This window comes from Narcine bancroftii, chromosome 3 (genome assembly GCF_036971445.1).
Source record: "Narcine bancroftii isolate sNarBan1 chromosome 3, sNarBan1.hap1, whole genome shotgun sequence".
In the NCBI taxonomy this organism is placed as follows: Eukaryota; Metazoa; Chordata; class Chondrichthyes; order Torpediniformes; family Narcinidae; genus Narcine; species Narcine bancroftii.
The window spans coordinates 334,236,317-334,253,036 of record NC_091471.1 but is presented as its reverse complement, the minus strand read 5'-3'; the positions used below and the strand labels follow the sequence as shown (position 1 = coordinate 334,253,036).

The 16,720-nt window shown below is 42.5% G+C and overlaps 1 protein-coding gene across 1 annotated transcript in view; it reads left to right on the top strand.

The window, feature by feature from the left end:
• Positions 1–16,720, top strand: part of LOC138759251 (small ubiquitin-related modifier 2) — a 32,409-nt gene that overhangs the window by 7,105 nt on the left and 8,584 nt on the right. Inside the window, exons 2-3 of the mRNA XM_069929370.1 lie at positions 13,059–13,187; positions 15,405–15,476. Coding sequence (XP_069785471.1) covers positions 13,059–13,187; positions 15,405–15,476 — 201 coding nt within the window. The remainder of the gene's footprint in view (positions 1–13,058; positions 13,188–15,404; positions 15,477–16,720) is intronic.

Below are 16,720 nucleotides of genomic sequence, written 5' to 3'. Positions count from 1 at the left end.
TGTGAACTGTGTTTCACGGCCTCCACCGATGACAAGGCCCTAGTCTAGTCCACCACATGACCAGGCTCCGCCCCGTCAGAGGATGGAGAAGCCCAATCCCAAATGGTGTTTCTATCACCAGCGTTGGGGGATCTCCACCCGCAAATTCCATAAACCATGTTCGTTCCCGGGAAATGATGTGGCCAACTACCATTGGTGGCTGTGGCAGCTGACAGACCAAATAGCCTTCTCCACTGCATCTCAGGCCACAAGTTTCTGGGGGACACTGGGGCAGAGATTAGTGTCATACACCCTACGGCGCTCGAGACCACACAGTTCTTTCCCTTCGAGCTGCCAATAACACTGCCATCCGAAACTTCAGAAAAAGACCGATTCCTGTATGTTTCGGTGACAGCACATTCTAGTGGTCCTTCACCCTCACTTCGGTGGACAAACCCATGCTCGGAGCAGATTTTCTCTCCGAGCCCAATTCCTACTCGTGGATCTCCAAGGCAAGTGACTACTTCATGTGCAGATCTTCCACACAGTGCTCCTCGACAGATCAAATGAACCGTTCTCTTAGCTCTCTTCAGTGGAGACCAAACATGGGCAGTATGGCCAACCCCTTGCAGATTTTTCCTCCATTCTGTGCCCACAGTTCACAGCAGCCATGCCCAAACATGGCGTTCAACACCATATTGCTACCACTGGTCCACCATTACATTCACGTGCCCACTGTCTGGGCCCATACGAACTCAGCCTTGAGAAAGAAGAGTTTAGGCGCATGGAGGAGCAGGGCATCATTTGTCATTCTGATAGTCCAAGGGCCTCACCCCTCCACTTTGTGCAAGTCCAATTGTAGCTGGAGGCCCTGTGGCGATTACAGACGTCTAAATGATGCAACTACACCGGACCTCTACCCAATTCCCCATATCCAGGATTTTGCAGTGAATCTTCACAGTGCAAATCTTTTCTCCAAAGTCAATTTAATCCGAGGATACCATCAGATCCCCGTACACCCAGACGACATCCAAAAGACTCCGATTATCACCCTTTTCGGCCTCTTCGAGTTCTTACGCATGCCGTTTGGTTTGAAAAATGCAGCACAGACCTTTCAGCACCTCATGGGTGCATTCGGGAGAGTCTTGCCTTTCATTTTCACCTAGCTCGATGATGTGCTGGTAGCCAGCAGTTCGCCTGCAGAACATATGACACACCTCGATCAGCTGTTCACTTACCTCACCGTTAATCCAGAGAAGTGCCAGTTCGGCCTCACAGAAATAGACATTCTAGGCCATGTCTTCCCTCACCAGCGCGTAGAGATGGGCCGCCAAAACAGTGTGCCTCTCCCGTGGTGCATTCCAAGGGCATCGGTGCTGGTTCTGGGGAGGTGGGGTTGTGTGGCGATGCACATTTTTGTAGCGGCAAACTGCCCCCGCTTGTCATATGTGGTCAGCTGTGCAGCCGCGGCAAGGATGGCGTCACGGGACCATCTCTTCCGATCCAGACCAGAAGGTCGCATACGCGCTTGCGTCACTGGGATGCAAGCGTCAGGGTGTAGCGGGGGAGGGGCGGTGGCGGAACAGAATAAGGCTTAAAGGCTACAGCATGAGATTCAAATTAAAGCAGTTGTGATACCAGACCTCACAGCCTGTGTCTCAGCCTCTTTGCTGTGTGTGCTCACTCACAACACACTACAATACAATCTTAAAAAGAAATACAAAAATTCAAAGCAAAATTTCTTTCCTTCACATGTTGTAGAATGAAAGAGCAAGCCATTAGCCTGGGTGGATATTATGACATACTACATCATAGTCTCAATGGTAACACTACAAACAATAGTTCACTTAAAGAGGCAGGCACAAAATTAATTAAGAATCAAAAACACAAGGTTTTAACTGTTGCAATTGCTTCTCAGACTGGGGAGGCCTATGACTAGTGGTGTGCTTCAGGGATCAGTGCTGGGACCATTGTTTTCTGTATCAATGTTCTGGATGATAATGTGGTAAATTGGATCAACAAGTTTGCAGATGATACAAAAGTTGAAGACATCGTGGGCAGTGAGGAAGGCTTTCAGAGCTTGTAGAGGGATCTGGAACAGCTGGAAAAATGGCAGTTGGAATTTAAAGCAGACTTGTGTGAGGTATTGCATTTTGGAAGGACAAACCAAGGTAGGACATGCATAGTAAATAGGATGGCACTGAGGAGTGTAGTAGAACAGGGATCTGGGAATACAGATACATAATTTCTTGAAAGTGGTGACTCAGGTGGACAAGCTTATAAAGAGCTTTTGGCATATTGGCCTTCATAAATCAAAAGTGTTGAGTATAGGAGTTGGAATGTTATGGTAAAGTTGTATAAATCAATGGTGAGGCCAAATTTGGAGCATTATGTGCAGTTTTGGCCACCTAACTATAGGAAAGATACCAATAAGAGGAGTGCAGAGAATATTTTCTAGGATGTTATACAATCTAGGACTCTATTCCCTGCAACATAGAAGAATGAGGGGAGATTTGATGGAGGTATTTAAAATTATGAGGGGTATAGACAGAGTACATGTTGGTAGGCTTTTTCCACAGAGGTCAGGTGAGATACAAACCAGAGGACATGGGTTAAGAGGGAAAGAGAAAAGGTTTAGGGAGAACTTCTTCAAACAGAATGTAGTGGGAATGAGGAATGAGCTGCCAGTTGAAGTGGTGAATGCTCAGTTTTAACGTTCAAGAAGAATTTGGACATGTACATGGATTGAATGGGTCTGGAGGGCTGTGGACCAGATGCAGGTCAGTGGGACTAGGCAACAGACTAGAAGGGCTTGTTTCTATGCTGTAAAGATCTATGGTTCTAATCCCCCTCTCTCCCACTCCTTTCCTCCAGCTTCCCTCCCCTTCATCCTATCAGAGACCTGTCCTTCCTCACCCATTACTTAGCTTTTCTCTTCTACCCTCTCTCCTGTAGCCACTATTGCCTTACTTGTTAACCTGTGCATCTTCCTCCCTCCATTTTTTTTAATGCAGGAGGAGAAACCTGTTTGTTCAGATTCCTGACAAAGGGTTCGGGCCTTGTTGATTGCAATTTACTTCCTATGGATGCTACGTGGCCTGATGAATTTCTCCAGCCTATTGTATATTGCAATATCTCCCTGTGTGCTGAGTATGAGGCCTTCAGCCAGTGACTAGTTTTCCCCTTGAGTTCAAGTCAAGGTTATTGTCAACCTGACAGAACAAAATTCTTTGGTCCTCGGTGCCAAACGTGCAGACACACAACACACATACAAACGTAGGACAAGTATTTATCTATGCAAATAAATAAATATTGTTGTTTGTATATGAGCATCTCGGATGGATAGTGTGAGCAGTTCCTTTGGACGATTAGAATTCTCACTGGCTGTGGGAGGAAGTTGTTTCTCAGCCTGGTGGTGCTGGCTTTGATATTCCTGTATCTCTTCCCCAACAGCAAGATACTGTGTGCAGAGTAGAAGGGGTTCTCATTGATTTTGCATGCCCTGAAATTGTCTTCACTTCATTTTTATCCTGAAGCCCACAAAAGCAAACTTGAGCTTCCAGTTGGCTGTGTCTTTATTTCTTTGTCCATTTTGATGCTTTTGGCCTTAAGCTTATGCCAGTGAAGTTCAAGAAGCAGCACATCTCCAGGCTCAGGATCTTAAAATGTATTAAACAATTTCAAATAATCAGCCATGTATTTTGTGTTTTTTCTCTGTTCAATTATTTTCAGAACTCATCCTCTGCATTTCCCCAGACAATCCATTTATTTTGCACTCTCCCTTCCTGCCTTTCTAGTCAGCACAATCACTGCTTGTGTAATTCAAATTCTTTCTTTGGAAGTTAAGATTTGTCATTTCTTAGTTCTGGAGAAAGCTTGTTGACTGAAAAACTCAACCTTCCCCCCCCCCCCCCACAGATGCCAACTGACCTCCTGAGTATTTCCAGTGTTTTCTGTTTATTTCAATTTCACAGAGGCTCTTTGTTACCACATTCGGTCAAGTGCTGCTGTACAGAAGTCAAAGGTGGACGTTTGCATTTCCAGCTAAAATTTTATCCCAAGATTTGAAATTAATTTAGTTCAATCTGCAACCAATATTTTAAAAATAAGCAAGATGAGGTATGAGGTGTGGTGTTGTCATTTGGGAAAAGACAGTGGAAATATGATTGTTAACAAGCAATGGCTAACATTTAAAATATTAATATATAGTTTGTACCAGACTTGTTAAGGCTCTAAAACCTGAGAAGAAGCCGTCCAAATGTGGCCAACAGTGGTATAGGTCATATTTTATTGAAGGGAAAGATGTGTAATGTTCCCAAAAATAGGCAATAAGGCAAACGTTTGGAAACATTTTGGAATTCAGCAATGAAAGGAAAAATAAATATTTTCCTATAGAATTGTAAAAAAGAAAAGATTAGTGAAAGTGCATGCCTGCCTTATAGCCTATGAAGAGAAATTGTATGGGGAGTAAGAAATCTTTTAAAAGACCATTTTCAGAAAAGTCGGCAGACACAAAAATCTACATGTAAATGGTGAAGAATAACGAGTCCAGAGGAAAGGCTGAAAAAAGTTAACTCATAAGAAGTGATACCAGAGGGGGAAAAATGGGGTTGAAAACCAAGGACTGATGACCACCAGTTGCTGGTTTTGGAAAAGGTACTGTTGTAGTTATTGGATGTTGACATCTTTGTAAATACCATAGATTGAAAAACACTTTGCACAGATTGAAAGACAGCAAATTTAACCTTGTAATTAAGAAAGGAGAGAGATCAGTTGCAGAAAAAATGCTGGAATAGTAACAAGGCACTTGAAAATAATCCATTAATTACAGAAGACCATTTGGATTATTGAGTATGTACTAATTCAATGTAGGGATAATTCTACGAATGCTACTCCTGAATCTCTTCCCATTGGTCTTGTAAATTCTTTATTTTTAGATACTTGTCCAGTTTCCTTTTAAATGCAATAATTACTACTACTACTACCCCTGGTAACACATCAGATCCAACCCCATTTGCTTTGTATAGTTTTAATAAAATATTTTCCTTGTCACTTTCGGATTTTTTGGCATTCACCTTAATATAATATGTCTCAGTTCTTGACCCCTCTTTCAAAGAAAAGTTTATTCGTATTGACTCTGTCTCGACTCTTAATGAGACCACACATGAAATACATTAAATGAATTTGACATTCCTATTGCAAGGAGGAAATTTTGCAATAGAAAGAGCAAAAAACAAAAAAAAAATCTGAGAGGAATTGTCTTAAGGAAGATTAAGTGAATTGGGCTTTTACAGGAATGAGAGGAGACTTTATCGAAATATTTAGAATGTTTTGTGGATGGGAGCAAAATAGAGATGTTATTTCCCTTTGATTTGAAGTCTTACCTCAAATCGTTGACCCTAAGATTAGAAGAAATTTCTTTAGAAAGGGTAATGAGTATTTGGAATTCTCAACCTTAAAGCACAATCCCACATAAGAATGTGATAGAAAGTTGGGTAGATGTATATCAACCAAGTAACCCAAAAGTAGAGTATTGATGTCTTTCATATCTTTAGAGGAGGAATAAACTCTGGCTCACTTTGGAAATGGCTTTTCTGATAATGGTGGTGCTGCCCTCCATTTGTGTCTTTGTGTTTGTGCAGTGGGACCAGAGCCTACAAGGCTCTTACTAGGTGAGGCAGATGCCACTGAAGGCATTTAGACATTTTAAAATTTGGTTGAGTCCATGGTTTGCTTATACTGAGATTCTTGGAGGTCTCTGCGATGCATCCTAATCTATAATAAAACACATCCTCTCGGGTAGTAGGCAGGCTGGGTCAGAGATCAGGGATGTTTGCTGCCTATCAGATGGAAAAGAGAATGAAATTAATGTTGTTTTCAGTAGACAGTGAACCTTTGAACTTTGCTGAAATCAGTAGTTATTCATTCCCATAGGCTATCAATCCAGTGGACGTTCTGCAGGGATTTCCATGGTGTAGGGGCAGATGGGAGACATAAGGGTCTGAAAATGTTGGAATTTGGAACAAAAATAAGAAATCTAGATGAACTCAGCAGTTCAAGAAGCATCCATGGAAGCAAAAAATATTTCAACAATTTGGTCAAGATCCTGAATCAGGACTGAGAGGGAGGAGAAAAAATAGCCATAATATAGTCATACGAAGGAGGGATTGGACAGAGATTACCATTGGTAATAGGTGGAATCAGATAAATGGGGTAGATTATGGACAGATGGAAATAAGTGGAGGAGTGATATTATCCGCTGATTGCAAACTTGTTTAGAATTGGGACTTCAGGTTCAATAAGGAAGGAATGAGAATTAAACTGAGGGCCCTAAATACAATAGTCACTAGTAAATTCATTTTATGTCTCGCACTAAACACTATCAAGAATTTATTTTTCCACTGCTTTTGGGAGTAAGTGGAGAAATCAAAAGAAAGTGGTATATAGTTGTGTGGGAAGGGAAAAGATCAATGGATTCAAGGAGCAATGATTCTGGACACAGGCTGAACACAGGAAGGATGTTTATTGAAACACATAAGGGGATCACACCAGGACTTGCACATACAGAACTCTCAATCACAAAACATAGTATAATCAACCACATCAGACTTAACACTACTGATACTAACAACTGCTTACACTCATACAAACACTGTATAATCAGCCACTGTGTACAGACTTGTAACAACCAAGGATTGCAATAGGTTACCTGCCGTTCCTTGTCTAATGTGAGCAAGGCTCCAATGCTATCTAACTGCCCCGCATTTTGCAACCTGTAGTGAAGTAGGGTTTGTCTCAGGACTGAAGACCTACTCCACATGGACTTCGTAGTACAATAAGCTAGATGGTCCTCTGCAGATAATTGCCAATGGTCAGATGTGCATTAATGGGTGGGCATAGTCCAACCTCGATTGACAGGTGAAAATCCGACTAGGTTCCCGGTGGAGCGGTCACGTGACCCCCCCCCCCCCCCCCCACCAAATCCACACTACATATTGCCTTCTGTTCTTTTCAGTGTGTCAGAATACTTCTTAAAAATATTTTATTTTTATTTTCAAATAAGCTTGTGCAGTCATATACATTGTTAGTGCCATCATTGGTAACTCGTATTCATATTTACATATATGCCATTCTCATTCACTATACACAGGCTTGTCTTTTCCAGTACACACCCACACCCCCCCCCCACCACATCTAATACAAGACAACTCATCCGGACTTTGACCAACAACAAAAAAATTTCTACATCAGAAAAATAATAATTAGGGAACAGGGATTGTCGTGCTTCAATGGCTATTTCTGACTTTCCTTGATCGGGATTAGTGCGGGGAAAAGGACACCGCAGCAGGGAACGGGGGAAATCAATCACCGCCATAATGCCTATGTGGCGCATGTATGGCTGCCAGATCCTTTGAAAGGTGAGTCGGTCTTCCAAGTAGCTGCAATGCACTTCTCGGCCACTGCCAGTGCGATTAACACAAATTGGATTTGAAATTTGGACAGCTTCATTGTAAGCCTTATGTCCATTATGTTTTCTAACAGGAACAGTTCTGGGTCCTGTGGGAATTGTTTACCTATGATTTTCTCTAGGACTTTGCCTAGATCTACCCAAAAGGGCCTGACCTTAGTACATGACCAAGTGGCATGCATTAACAAACCAGTCATAATGCTGCATCTAAAGCATTGGTCCTAAGAGTTCTCGTTTTGATCTGTTAATTTTCTGCAGTGTTAGATACAGTTGGTGCAGAAAATTATATTGTACCAACATGTACCTTGCATTGATGACTATGATCATGCTTTCCTGGCATAAGTCGGACCAGAATCTCTCATTAATTACAGTATCCAAGTCCGACTCCCATCTTTCTCAATCTATGGAGGCTCAGTTTGGGTCCATCTGAATGGAGCTGGAAATACATTGCAGAAATTAATTTCTTTCTACTCCCCCTTCGAATCTCTATGGCACTGCACTGGGGTAGGGCCATACTTGGACCCAATATGTCCCTTAAAAAAGATCTTATTTGAAGATAGCTGTGGAATGTCTGATTTGGCAAGTCGTATTTGTTTTTGAGCTGTTCAAAAGAAATTAATTGCTCCAAACAGTCCTCTATGCACCTGATGCCATTACAGTGCCAGGTGTTCAGGATCTTGTTACCTACCATTAATGGTATTAATTTATTAGGAGTCGGGGCGTTTTTGGGGACAGCCCCACTCTGATGTTTAGATATTAATCACTTGTTTTAATATGGGGCTGCCCTTCTTTCCTGACAGCAATTTGGCATCCCATTTATAAATAAAGTCCTCTGCTATACTCTCTCCCACCAGGTGCAGATCAATTTGTGCCCAGGATGGTACACCTACTCCCTGGAAAAGAGAGGCAATGTATCTCGACTGAGCTGCCCAATGATATTTTTTAAGTCTGGCATCCTCAGTCCACCCAGACTATAGTCCCATGTTAATTTTTCCATAGAGACCTTTGCCGCCTTACCATTCCAAAGAAACATTCTGATCTTGTGTAGCAGCTGTTTGAAGAAACCCCGGGGCAACGGCACGGGCAGTGTCTGGAAAACGATACTGGAATCTTAGTAACACATTCATTTTGATGCTGCTAATCCTGCCCAAGAACGTTATGGGCAGTGGCATCCATCTGTTTAAGTCCTCCTCGACTCTCCAGCAAGGGGGTGTAATTTAACTTATATAAATTATTCAAGTTGCAATCAATATTAACTGAGGTATTCGATCCCCTCCTGTGGCCACTTTAAATTACTATTTTCTTTAAGTTGGCTGTAATTCCCCTCAGTGAGTGGAATCGCCTCACTTATTTCCCCAATTGATCTTGCACCCAGAGAGTTTCCCATGGCCCTCCAGTACCACATGCAGTTAAGGCAAAGAAGTCACAGGATCTGTCAGATATATCAGCACATCATCAACAAATAAGTTGATTTTGTGCTCCTCCTGGCCCATTCTATAACCTTTAATGTCTGGGTCCAGGCAAATGGCCTTAGCCAATGGAGAGAGGCGGTGATAGTGGGCACCCTTGTCTACTAGATCTGGTAAGTGCAAAAGCTGCCTTGGGGCATGGTATAATGTCCTAACAATTTTGAAAAGATGGCCTAGCCCCACCTTCTCCGGCACTTTAAATAAAAATTCCCACTCCAGTCTGTCAAAAGCTTTCTCTGCATCCAGGGAGATGGCCACTCCCCTCTCATTTCTAGTGTGTGCCGGATTCATTACACTCAACAGTCTACTAATGTTGTCAGCTGCTTGTCTGTCCTGCACAAAGCCTGTCTGGTCTTTGTTTATTAATTTTGGCAGAAGCAACGCCAATCTGTTTGCCAGGGCCTTAACAAGGATCTTGTAATCACTATTCAGCAGGGAAATTGGTCTATAAGAGGATGGCAAAAGTGGATCTTTACCCTTCTTTAAGATTTAAAATTTTTTAAATTTTAAAAAATTTTTCACACTATGAACCATATTGACCAAAATACACATAAACATTTCCCTCTTGAATAGACACGGTGTCATTTTTTCCCCCCTCCCTTCCCTCCCTCCTTCCCACCACCTTTCTTTAAGATTGACGTAACAATAGCCGTTGTGAAAGATCCCTTGTTTGGTCTATCACCTCCATATACAGAGGCATTAGTAAGTCCTTAAATTCTCAATAAAACTCAGGTGGGAATCTGTCCTACCCAGGAGACTTACTATAATATTGCACACTCCGTGCTTTACCCAGCTCTTCCTCTGTAAGAGGAGGATCTAGTCCTGCCTGCTCCTCTAGGCTTAAATTTGGGAGATCCAATCTGGCCAGAAACTCGTCTGTTTGATTAGGATCCCCAATTTCAATTTATACAGCTGTTCATAAAATTCTCTGAAGGTCTCATTAATTTCCTTTGGTTTATACGAGATCTGGCCATTCCCTGTTTGTATTGCATTGATTGTTCTAGAGGCTTGTTCTGCCCTTAACTGCCAAGCGAGGACCTTGTGAGCTCTTTCCCCCAACTCATAATACTTTTGCCTTGACCTCATATGTGCCTTCTCCATACTATACATCTGAAGTGTATTATATTCTGTTTGTAAGAGATCTATAATGGTCCTCTGAGCCTGATTCCTGAACATCGTTCTCTAATTAGGTAATGTCCTTTTCCAATTCCTCCACTTCCCTCATAATTTTTCTTGACCATCTTTGTGTACCAAATTATCTGGCCCTTTAAGTATGCCTTAAGGGTGTCCCACAGAAGGAATTTATCTGGAGTAGAGGGGCAGTTGTCCTCACAGAACAGGGCTTATAAAACTACAAAACTTCGGTTTTTCCTGCTTATCTGGAATTTCTATAGTCAAAATCAGGGGGAATGGTCCAAGAGAAGCCTTTCCCTATACTCAGCTTCCATGATCTTACCCTCTATATGGGCTGAAGCCAGAAAAAAGTCTATACTAGAGAGGAATCCTATTGCTTTGAGTAAAACAAGTAATCCCACTCTCAAATGCTTTTTCCACCATGTATCTATCAAATTCAGCTCTCTCATGCAGTCAATAGTGGCTTTTGTGCTTTAGTCCTAGTTATTCGTTTTGGAGATTTATCCAACACAGGATCCAGACATAGATTAAAGTTGCCCCCTATTAGAATATTTTCAATTCCCCTCACCAATCATAGGGAAATGTCCTGTATAAATTTTTCATCATCATCGCTGGGGGTGTACACATTCACTAGATAGAGTCCAGGGTTTTGAATATATCTGACAGTGCACCATAACAAATCTTCCCATTTTGTCTGTAATCACCTTCTGCTCCTGCACTGAAACAATCTTCCCCACTAGAATTGCTACACCCCCTTGCCTTTGAGCCAAATGATGAGGATATGGCCTGACTCGCCCATCCCATTTTTAGCTTCTGATGTTCCCATTCTGTTAAATGCCAGATATAGCCAAGACCCTTTATTGTTTCACTCTCTCGTTTAAGCTGATAACATTAAAAGTAGTATACTTTACACTTTTAGCCATTAAACTCGGGTTCCTTCCCTAAGTGTTTCTCCCCCCCCCCCCCCATCTCCACCGCAATCCACCCCCCGCACCCCCAATCTCTTACTATCCGCCCATAGCTCCACTCCATCTGAACCTGGGGAAGAAAAAATAATACCACAAACCCATTTGCCCACAACACCATAATATACATTCCCACTCACAACCATTTTCCTCTCACCACCAATGCTTCTTACCAAACAGTCACCATGACTCTCCATCCTCACCCTCACCTCTCTCCACTCAGCCAGTCCTGGAACCCTCTCAGACCCTTACACACAACTTCTTTTATCATTATCAGAAAGCAGCCATTCTCTATATAACCCAGAAATTTTAAGTCCTCACAGTCCATTAGTTTTAATAATTTTTGTCTTATTGTCCCTTTTACTCTTTTCCATGGTCCACCATTTAGTGTCAGCAGGGTATTTATAAACTGAGACATCTTTTTTCTGTTTAAAAAAAAATATATATCCCTCCCCCCCCCCCACTGGCAACTTAATTTTCAAGGTAGAGGGGTGGAGCAAAACACAAATATCTCTTCTGCTTTGCCAATCACTTAAATGGTTCAAAGTCTTTCCATTTCTTGAGCATAGCTACACTAATAATCTGGATAAAAGAACACTTTCGACCCCCTGTACTCCAGAGGGGCTCCCCTCTGAATTGCCCCTTTGCTGCTGCCCCTAATATTTTTTCACGATCTTGAAAATATTTGAACTTTATAAGGATCGACCAGGGCCTTTATCCCAGTACTGGCTTCGGGATGGGGCTCTAAAGGCTCTTTCTATTTTAAAGGGGGCTCCCAGTTCCTCCTTTCCAAGTACTTCGGGGATCCTTTACTTATGAACTCTACAAGATTCCCCCCCTCTGTGACTTCTTTCTGCTTCACTAATTTAATGTTGCATTGTTTTGTGAAGTTCATCTCTCATCCCTTTCTTTAAGGAGACCTTTAATTTTTTGTTCCATTGTTGCAATTCTATCCTTCCCTGCCCCAATCTCTGCTCTATCTCTGCCACCCTGCTTGTTATATTCCCCAGGGCTCCCTCCATCCTGTCCAGTTTTTTCTGCAATGTCTCTGACCCTTCTGTCCATTACCTTCTCCAACCTCTTCCATTTGGGTCAGAGTTTGTAAAATGTCTCTTGAGGGCTTCGGGCCCTCCTCCTCCCTTTTAAAGTAGCAGCCCGGCCTTTCGACCTCTCTTGGCTTCATGGTTGTCTCTCTCACTCTCGGCTGTTGCCATCGCTACCATCTCACGGACCTATGTCTCCAACTCAACGGTCTTCTTCATTACTGCCAGTTACTGTCCCGATCAGCCCCCTCTGTGTCCTCATCTGAGCTTGTCAATCGCGAGCTTGCACTGGCTCCAGTTGAGCCCGCGCTGGCTCCAGTTGAGCCCACCCTCTCTCGATTTGACGCCCTGCTAGTGGATCCTGACTTCTGGAGAGCCTGCCATTTAGCGCCCAAACTTGTGAGTTGCAAAGGGAAAGCAGCTGTCCCCTCTTGCTCCCCTTCTGTCCTGGGGCTCACACTAACTTCTCGGCTACACACCCCACTCCTCTGTTCTGCCAGCAACCTGCTTGCAGGACTCCTGTTGGTGCCGGGATCAGGGGGGATTGCGTCTTTTTCCACAGCTCTTGATTCGGCACTGCCATTGTTTGAAATTATAAAGGGATGGGGGGGGGATGTTGAAACATACACTTTCTTATAGTTGAGGTATTGCTTTGCTCTAGACCCAAGATAACAAATTTCCTGATAACAATGAAGGTTAGAGAGAGTTTGAATATGAAACAAATTGTGACTAAATCCTTTGCTCCTGAGGAGAGTAAGCACTGACAAAATTAGTTAACCCCCAATGGTCAATTTCAATATTACAACTGTATTTTTACATGTCAGTCAGTTTTGCCACGAACTAAATGTTGACTTGGAAATAATTTGATTTAGTTAACCCCAAATTTATGGACAAAACATGATATTCTGGTGTAGTATTAATGGGAGATTATTTCTGATATAGTAAATATGTGTCTGTAAATTTGACGTGCTCAATTTGTTCTTGCCCAATTTTTCCACAGGATGTGCTGAAATCAGAAAACGACCACATTAACCTGAAGGTGGCAGGCCAAGATGGTTCAGTTGTGCAGTTCAAAATCAAAAAGCATACACCTCTAAGCAAACTGATGAAAGCATACTGTGAACGCCAGGTACGAATGAACTTGAATTTAATGCCCCAACGATATGGTGAACATGGTCCATGATTTGAATCTGTGCTGTTAGGCTGCTGAAGACTTGTCTGTGATTAGAATCCATAATTGAGGGCCTTGGTATCAATTGGTGAGATAAATAATGGCATCTCTGTGATATCAATAAGTGTGAAGGGGTGCAGAGGATTTTCACCAGGATGTTACTGGTACTAGAGCACTTGAATTGTAGGGAGAAGTTAAGTAGACTGGGTCTTTATTTCCTAGATTGTAAGAGACAGAAGGATGATTTTTTTTAAAATTTGGATTGGGTTCAGGTCAGTGGGACTAGGCAAAAAGTGGTTCGGCACAGTATCGTGAAGTACAGTATCGGCCTGTTTCTGTGCTGTAATGTTCCACGGTTCTATAAAATCATGAGGGAAATGGATAAAGTGAATGCTGAATTTTTCCCAGGGTAGACCATTCTAGAATTGGTGGGGGGGGGGGGGGGGGGCGGGGGGAAGAGATTTAAGAAGGACTCAAGGCGCATCTTTTTCACTCAGAGGATGGCCTGCATCTGGAATGAGCTGCCAGAAGCAGGTATGGTTTTGACGTTCAAAAGACACTTGGACAGATATGTGGACAGGAAAGGTTTAAAAAGATATGAAGCAAATATAGACAAATGGGATGAGCCCAGAATGCCAAATGGATCGAGATGAATGAGTTGAGCTGAAGGGCCTATTAGGTCTTGTATGACTCATTGGAATAAGCGCAGAAATGGAATTAACTGATCTCAGTTGCGATAATCAAGCAAGGGAAAAGAGTTGTGATTTGTAAAGCTTTCATTTAGAGCAGGGGTGTCCAACCTTTTAATTTTTAATTTAGACGTAGAGCATGGTAACGGACCATTTTGGCCCACGAGTCCATACTACTCAATTAACCTATGGGCTCGTGGGCTGAAATGGTCTGTTACTGTGCTGTGTGTCTAGATTAAAAGGTTGGACACCCCTGATTTAGATGGTCTTTAGATCAAGCATGTTCTCCGCTATGTCTGCTCTTGAGTTTGTTTTTGGAGTTGAACACAAAAGTCTGCAGACAGAAATGCTGGAGGTACTCAGCCAATCTCACAGCATCCATAGGAGGAAATGATTAATACTGACGTTTTGGGGCCTGCATCTGGAATGAGCTGGAATCAGTTTATTCCTTCTTCAAGGAATAAAAAAGAACAAGGTGTCAGAAGAACAAAGTGTAGACAGACGGGGGGGTGGGGGAGGGTAGGGGGAGGAGTCCAGACCAACAAAAGGTGTTAATTGGGTATGAGAAGAAGAGGGGTGAGAATTTATTTTGGCTCTGTGAAATGAAACCGAGGGAACAGGTAGCTGGGAGAAACTTGATGAGGGAAGAAGTAGGTGGGGGGGGGGAGCTAAACAGAAACCGGAGAGGTCGATGCTAATGCCATTTGGTTGGAGGGTGTCCAAATGAAAGATGAGGTGGTGTTCCTCTAATTTGCAGGTGGACTCAATCTGGCAATGCATGAGACCATGGACAGTCATGTCAGCAAGAGAATGGGATAGGGAATTGAAATGGGTGGCTACTGGGAGGTCCATGGTATTGCACCACTGGGAGGTCCGCACTAAAGCATGGACCGTGAACAGATAGGCTCGGGTACTGCTAGTGAACTGAAAGTTGAAATGCCTTTGTGTCTAGACTTTTGTACAGAATAATTTAGTATTGTTGAATTGCAATTAATGATGCTATTGTATATGTGGGTGAGGAATGATGTCTGCATCTATTCACTGGGCTCTTTCTTTAAAAAATGGTAAATGCCGTCCCCAGATCTATGGGGAGGGAGCTGTGCCCTAAGGGGAAGATAATATGATGAAATGAGAACTATCCTGTCAAGCCAATTTGGGAGAATAGTTTGATAATTCCTTACTATTTACACCTTTTGAAAAACTTGTAGTCTGAACAGTGATCTGTTCCCATTTCTCCATCAGAGAGCTGCTTTGGTGGTAATGGAAAATAAATTCTACAGAGAATTTCTTATTCCCATATGCTTGTGAATTACTTTGTGTAATTAATCAGACAGGATTAATATCTTTTTACATTGTTAAATAGCATCAGCTGGGAAATCAGACTACATAGATATTGTGGCTCAGGCACTGTGTATCTATGTTCTGTGGTAAAGCTGCTGATCTGGACCTTTTTTTGAGATTCTGAATTTTTGTAAAATCTTTCCAGGGCTTGGCAATTCGACAGATCAGATTCCGATTTGATGGACAGCCAATTAATGAAACAGACACACCTGCACAGGTATGAGTGAGCTTTGGCACATATCTTTACAGTAGAAGGTACCCTGGTACAGGCACTGATTGTTGATGTTAACCTCTCCATATTTTAGAGAATTTCTTTAAATTAAAAAAAAATTTAGACATACAGCACAGTAACAGGCCACTTTAGCCCACGAGTCTGCGCCGTCCAATTTACATCCTATTAACCTACACCCTTGAACGGTGGGAGGAAACCGGAGTCCCTGGAAAAAACCCACACAGACACAGGGAGAACATACAAACTCCTTACAGACAGCACGAGATTCAAACTCCAGTCTGATCCCAATCACTGGTGCTCTAAAGACGTTGCACTAACCACTACTAAATAATATGTCAGTCCTTTTATTGAGGGCAGGTTATTCAAATGAGGTTAAAAGTTTGGTTGTCCCACACTTCATTTTTGTTTCTGAAGGGTCAAAGCCTGGAAGTCAATTTGATTGATAAACTTAGATTGCAGTGAATGGGGTGCACATGAACCCAGCAGTTGTCTGAGAAAGCAAATTGCAGCTGATGGTGTGGTTTTCTAAATGGCAAATCTAGTATTTTCTCATAGCATTGAAGGTCGTTTGATCCATTGAGTTTCTGCTGGCTTTTCAACCAAGCCTGTTTTCTCCCACTTATTTCCATGTAATTTGCTTTCTCTCAAGAGCTCATCGACTTTCCCACCACCCTCTGCTCTAGTGGCAAATTACATGAACCAGTGAATCTATAAATCAACACATTTTTGGGATGTTGGAGAAATCGAGTACCTGAGGGAAATGCATGTGGCCACAGAGAGAAGGTGCAAACTGAACGGATCACCTCCTACAGCACCAAACAATGCTGCCTCCAACAGGAGAGAAGGGAATGAGAGAGGATAGGAAGCTGCACTTTTTCAGTTCCTGGTGCACCATCTGCGAGAATAATTTTATCATAGTTTCTGATTTGAAGGATCAGTCCTAGGTATAAAGGATAATCATGATTAACACCTTGTGCTGAAATCTTTTTCTGGAGGATAGTGAGAGCATAGTAAAATGTCAGAGTGCATTATTGGAAGACTAAGGTAAATGACAATGCTGATGGAATGAGCAGTTGCTGTAAGGTGTTTGTCCTATGGAAAGGGGGTGTACCCAAAGGTTTGAACTATTCACCAACGTTGTATTCATTGCTGAAGAGTCGCTCATGTAGTAGCTTCACACACTGGATCTGGTTGATTTGTCCACTGTTTCTTGGTATTTTGGACACTGA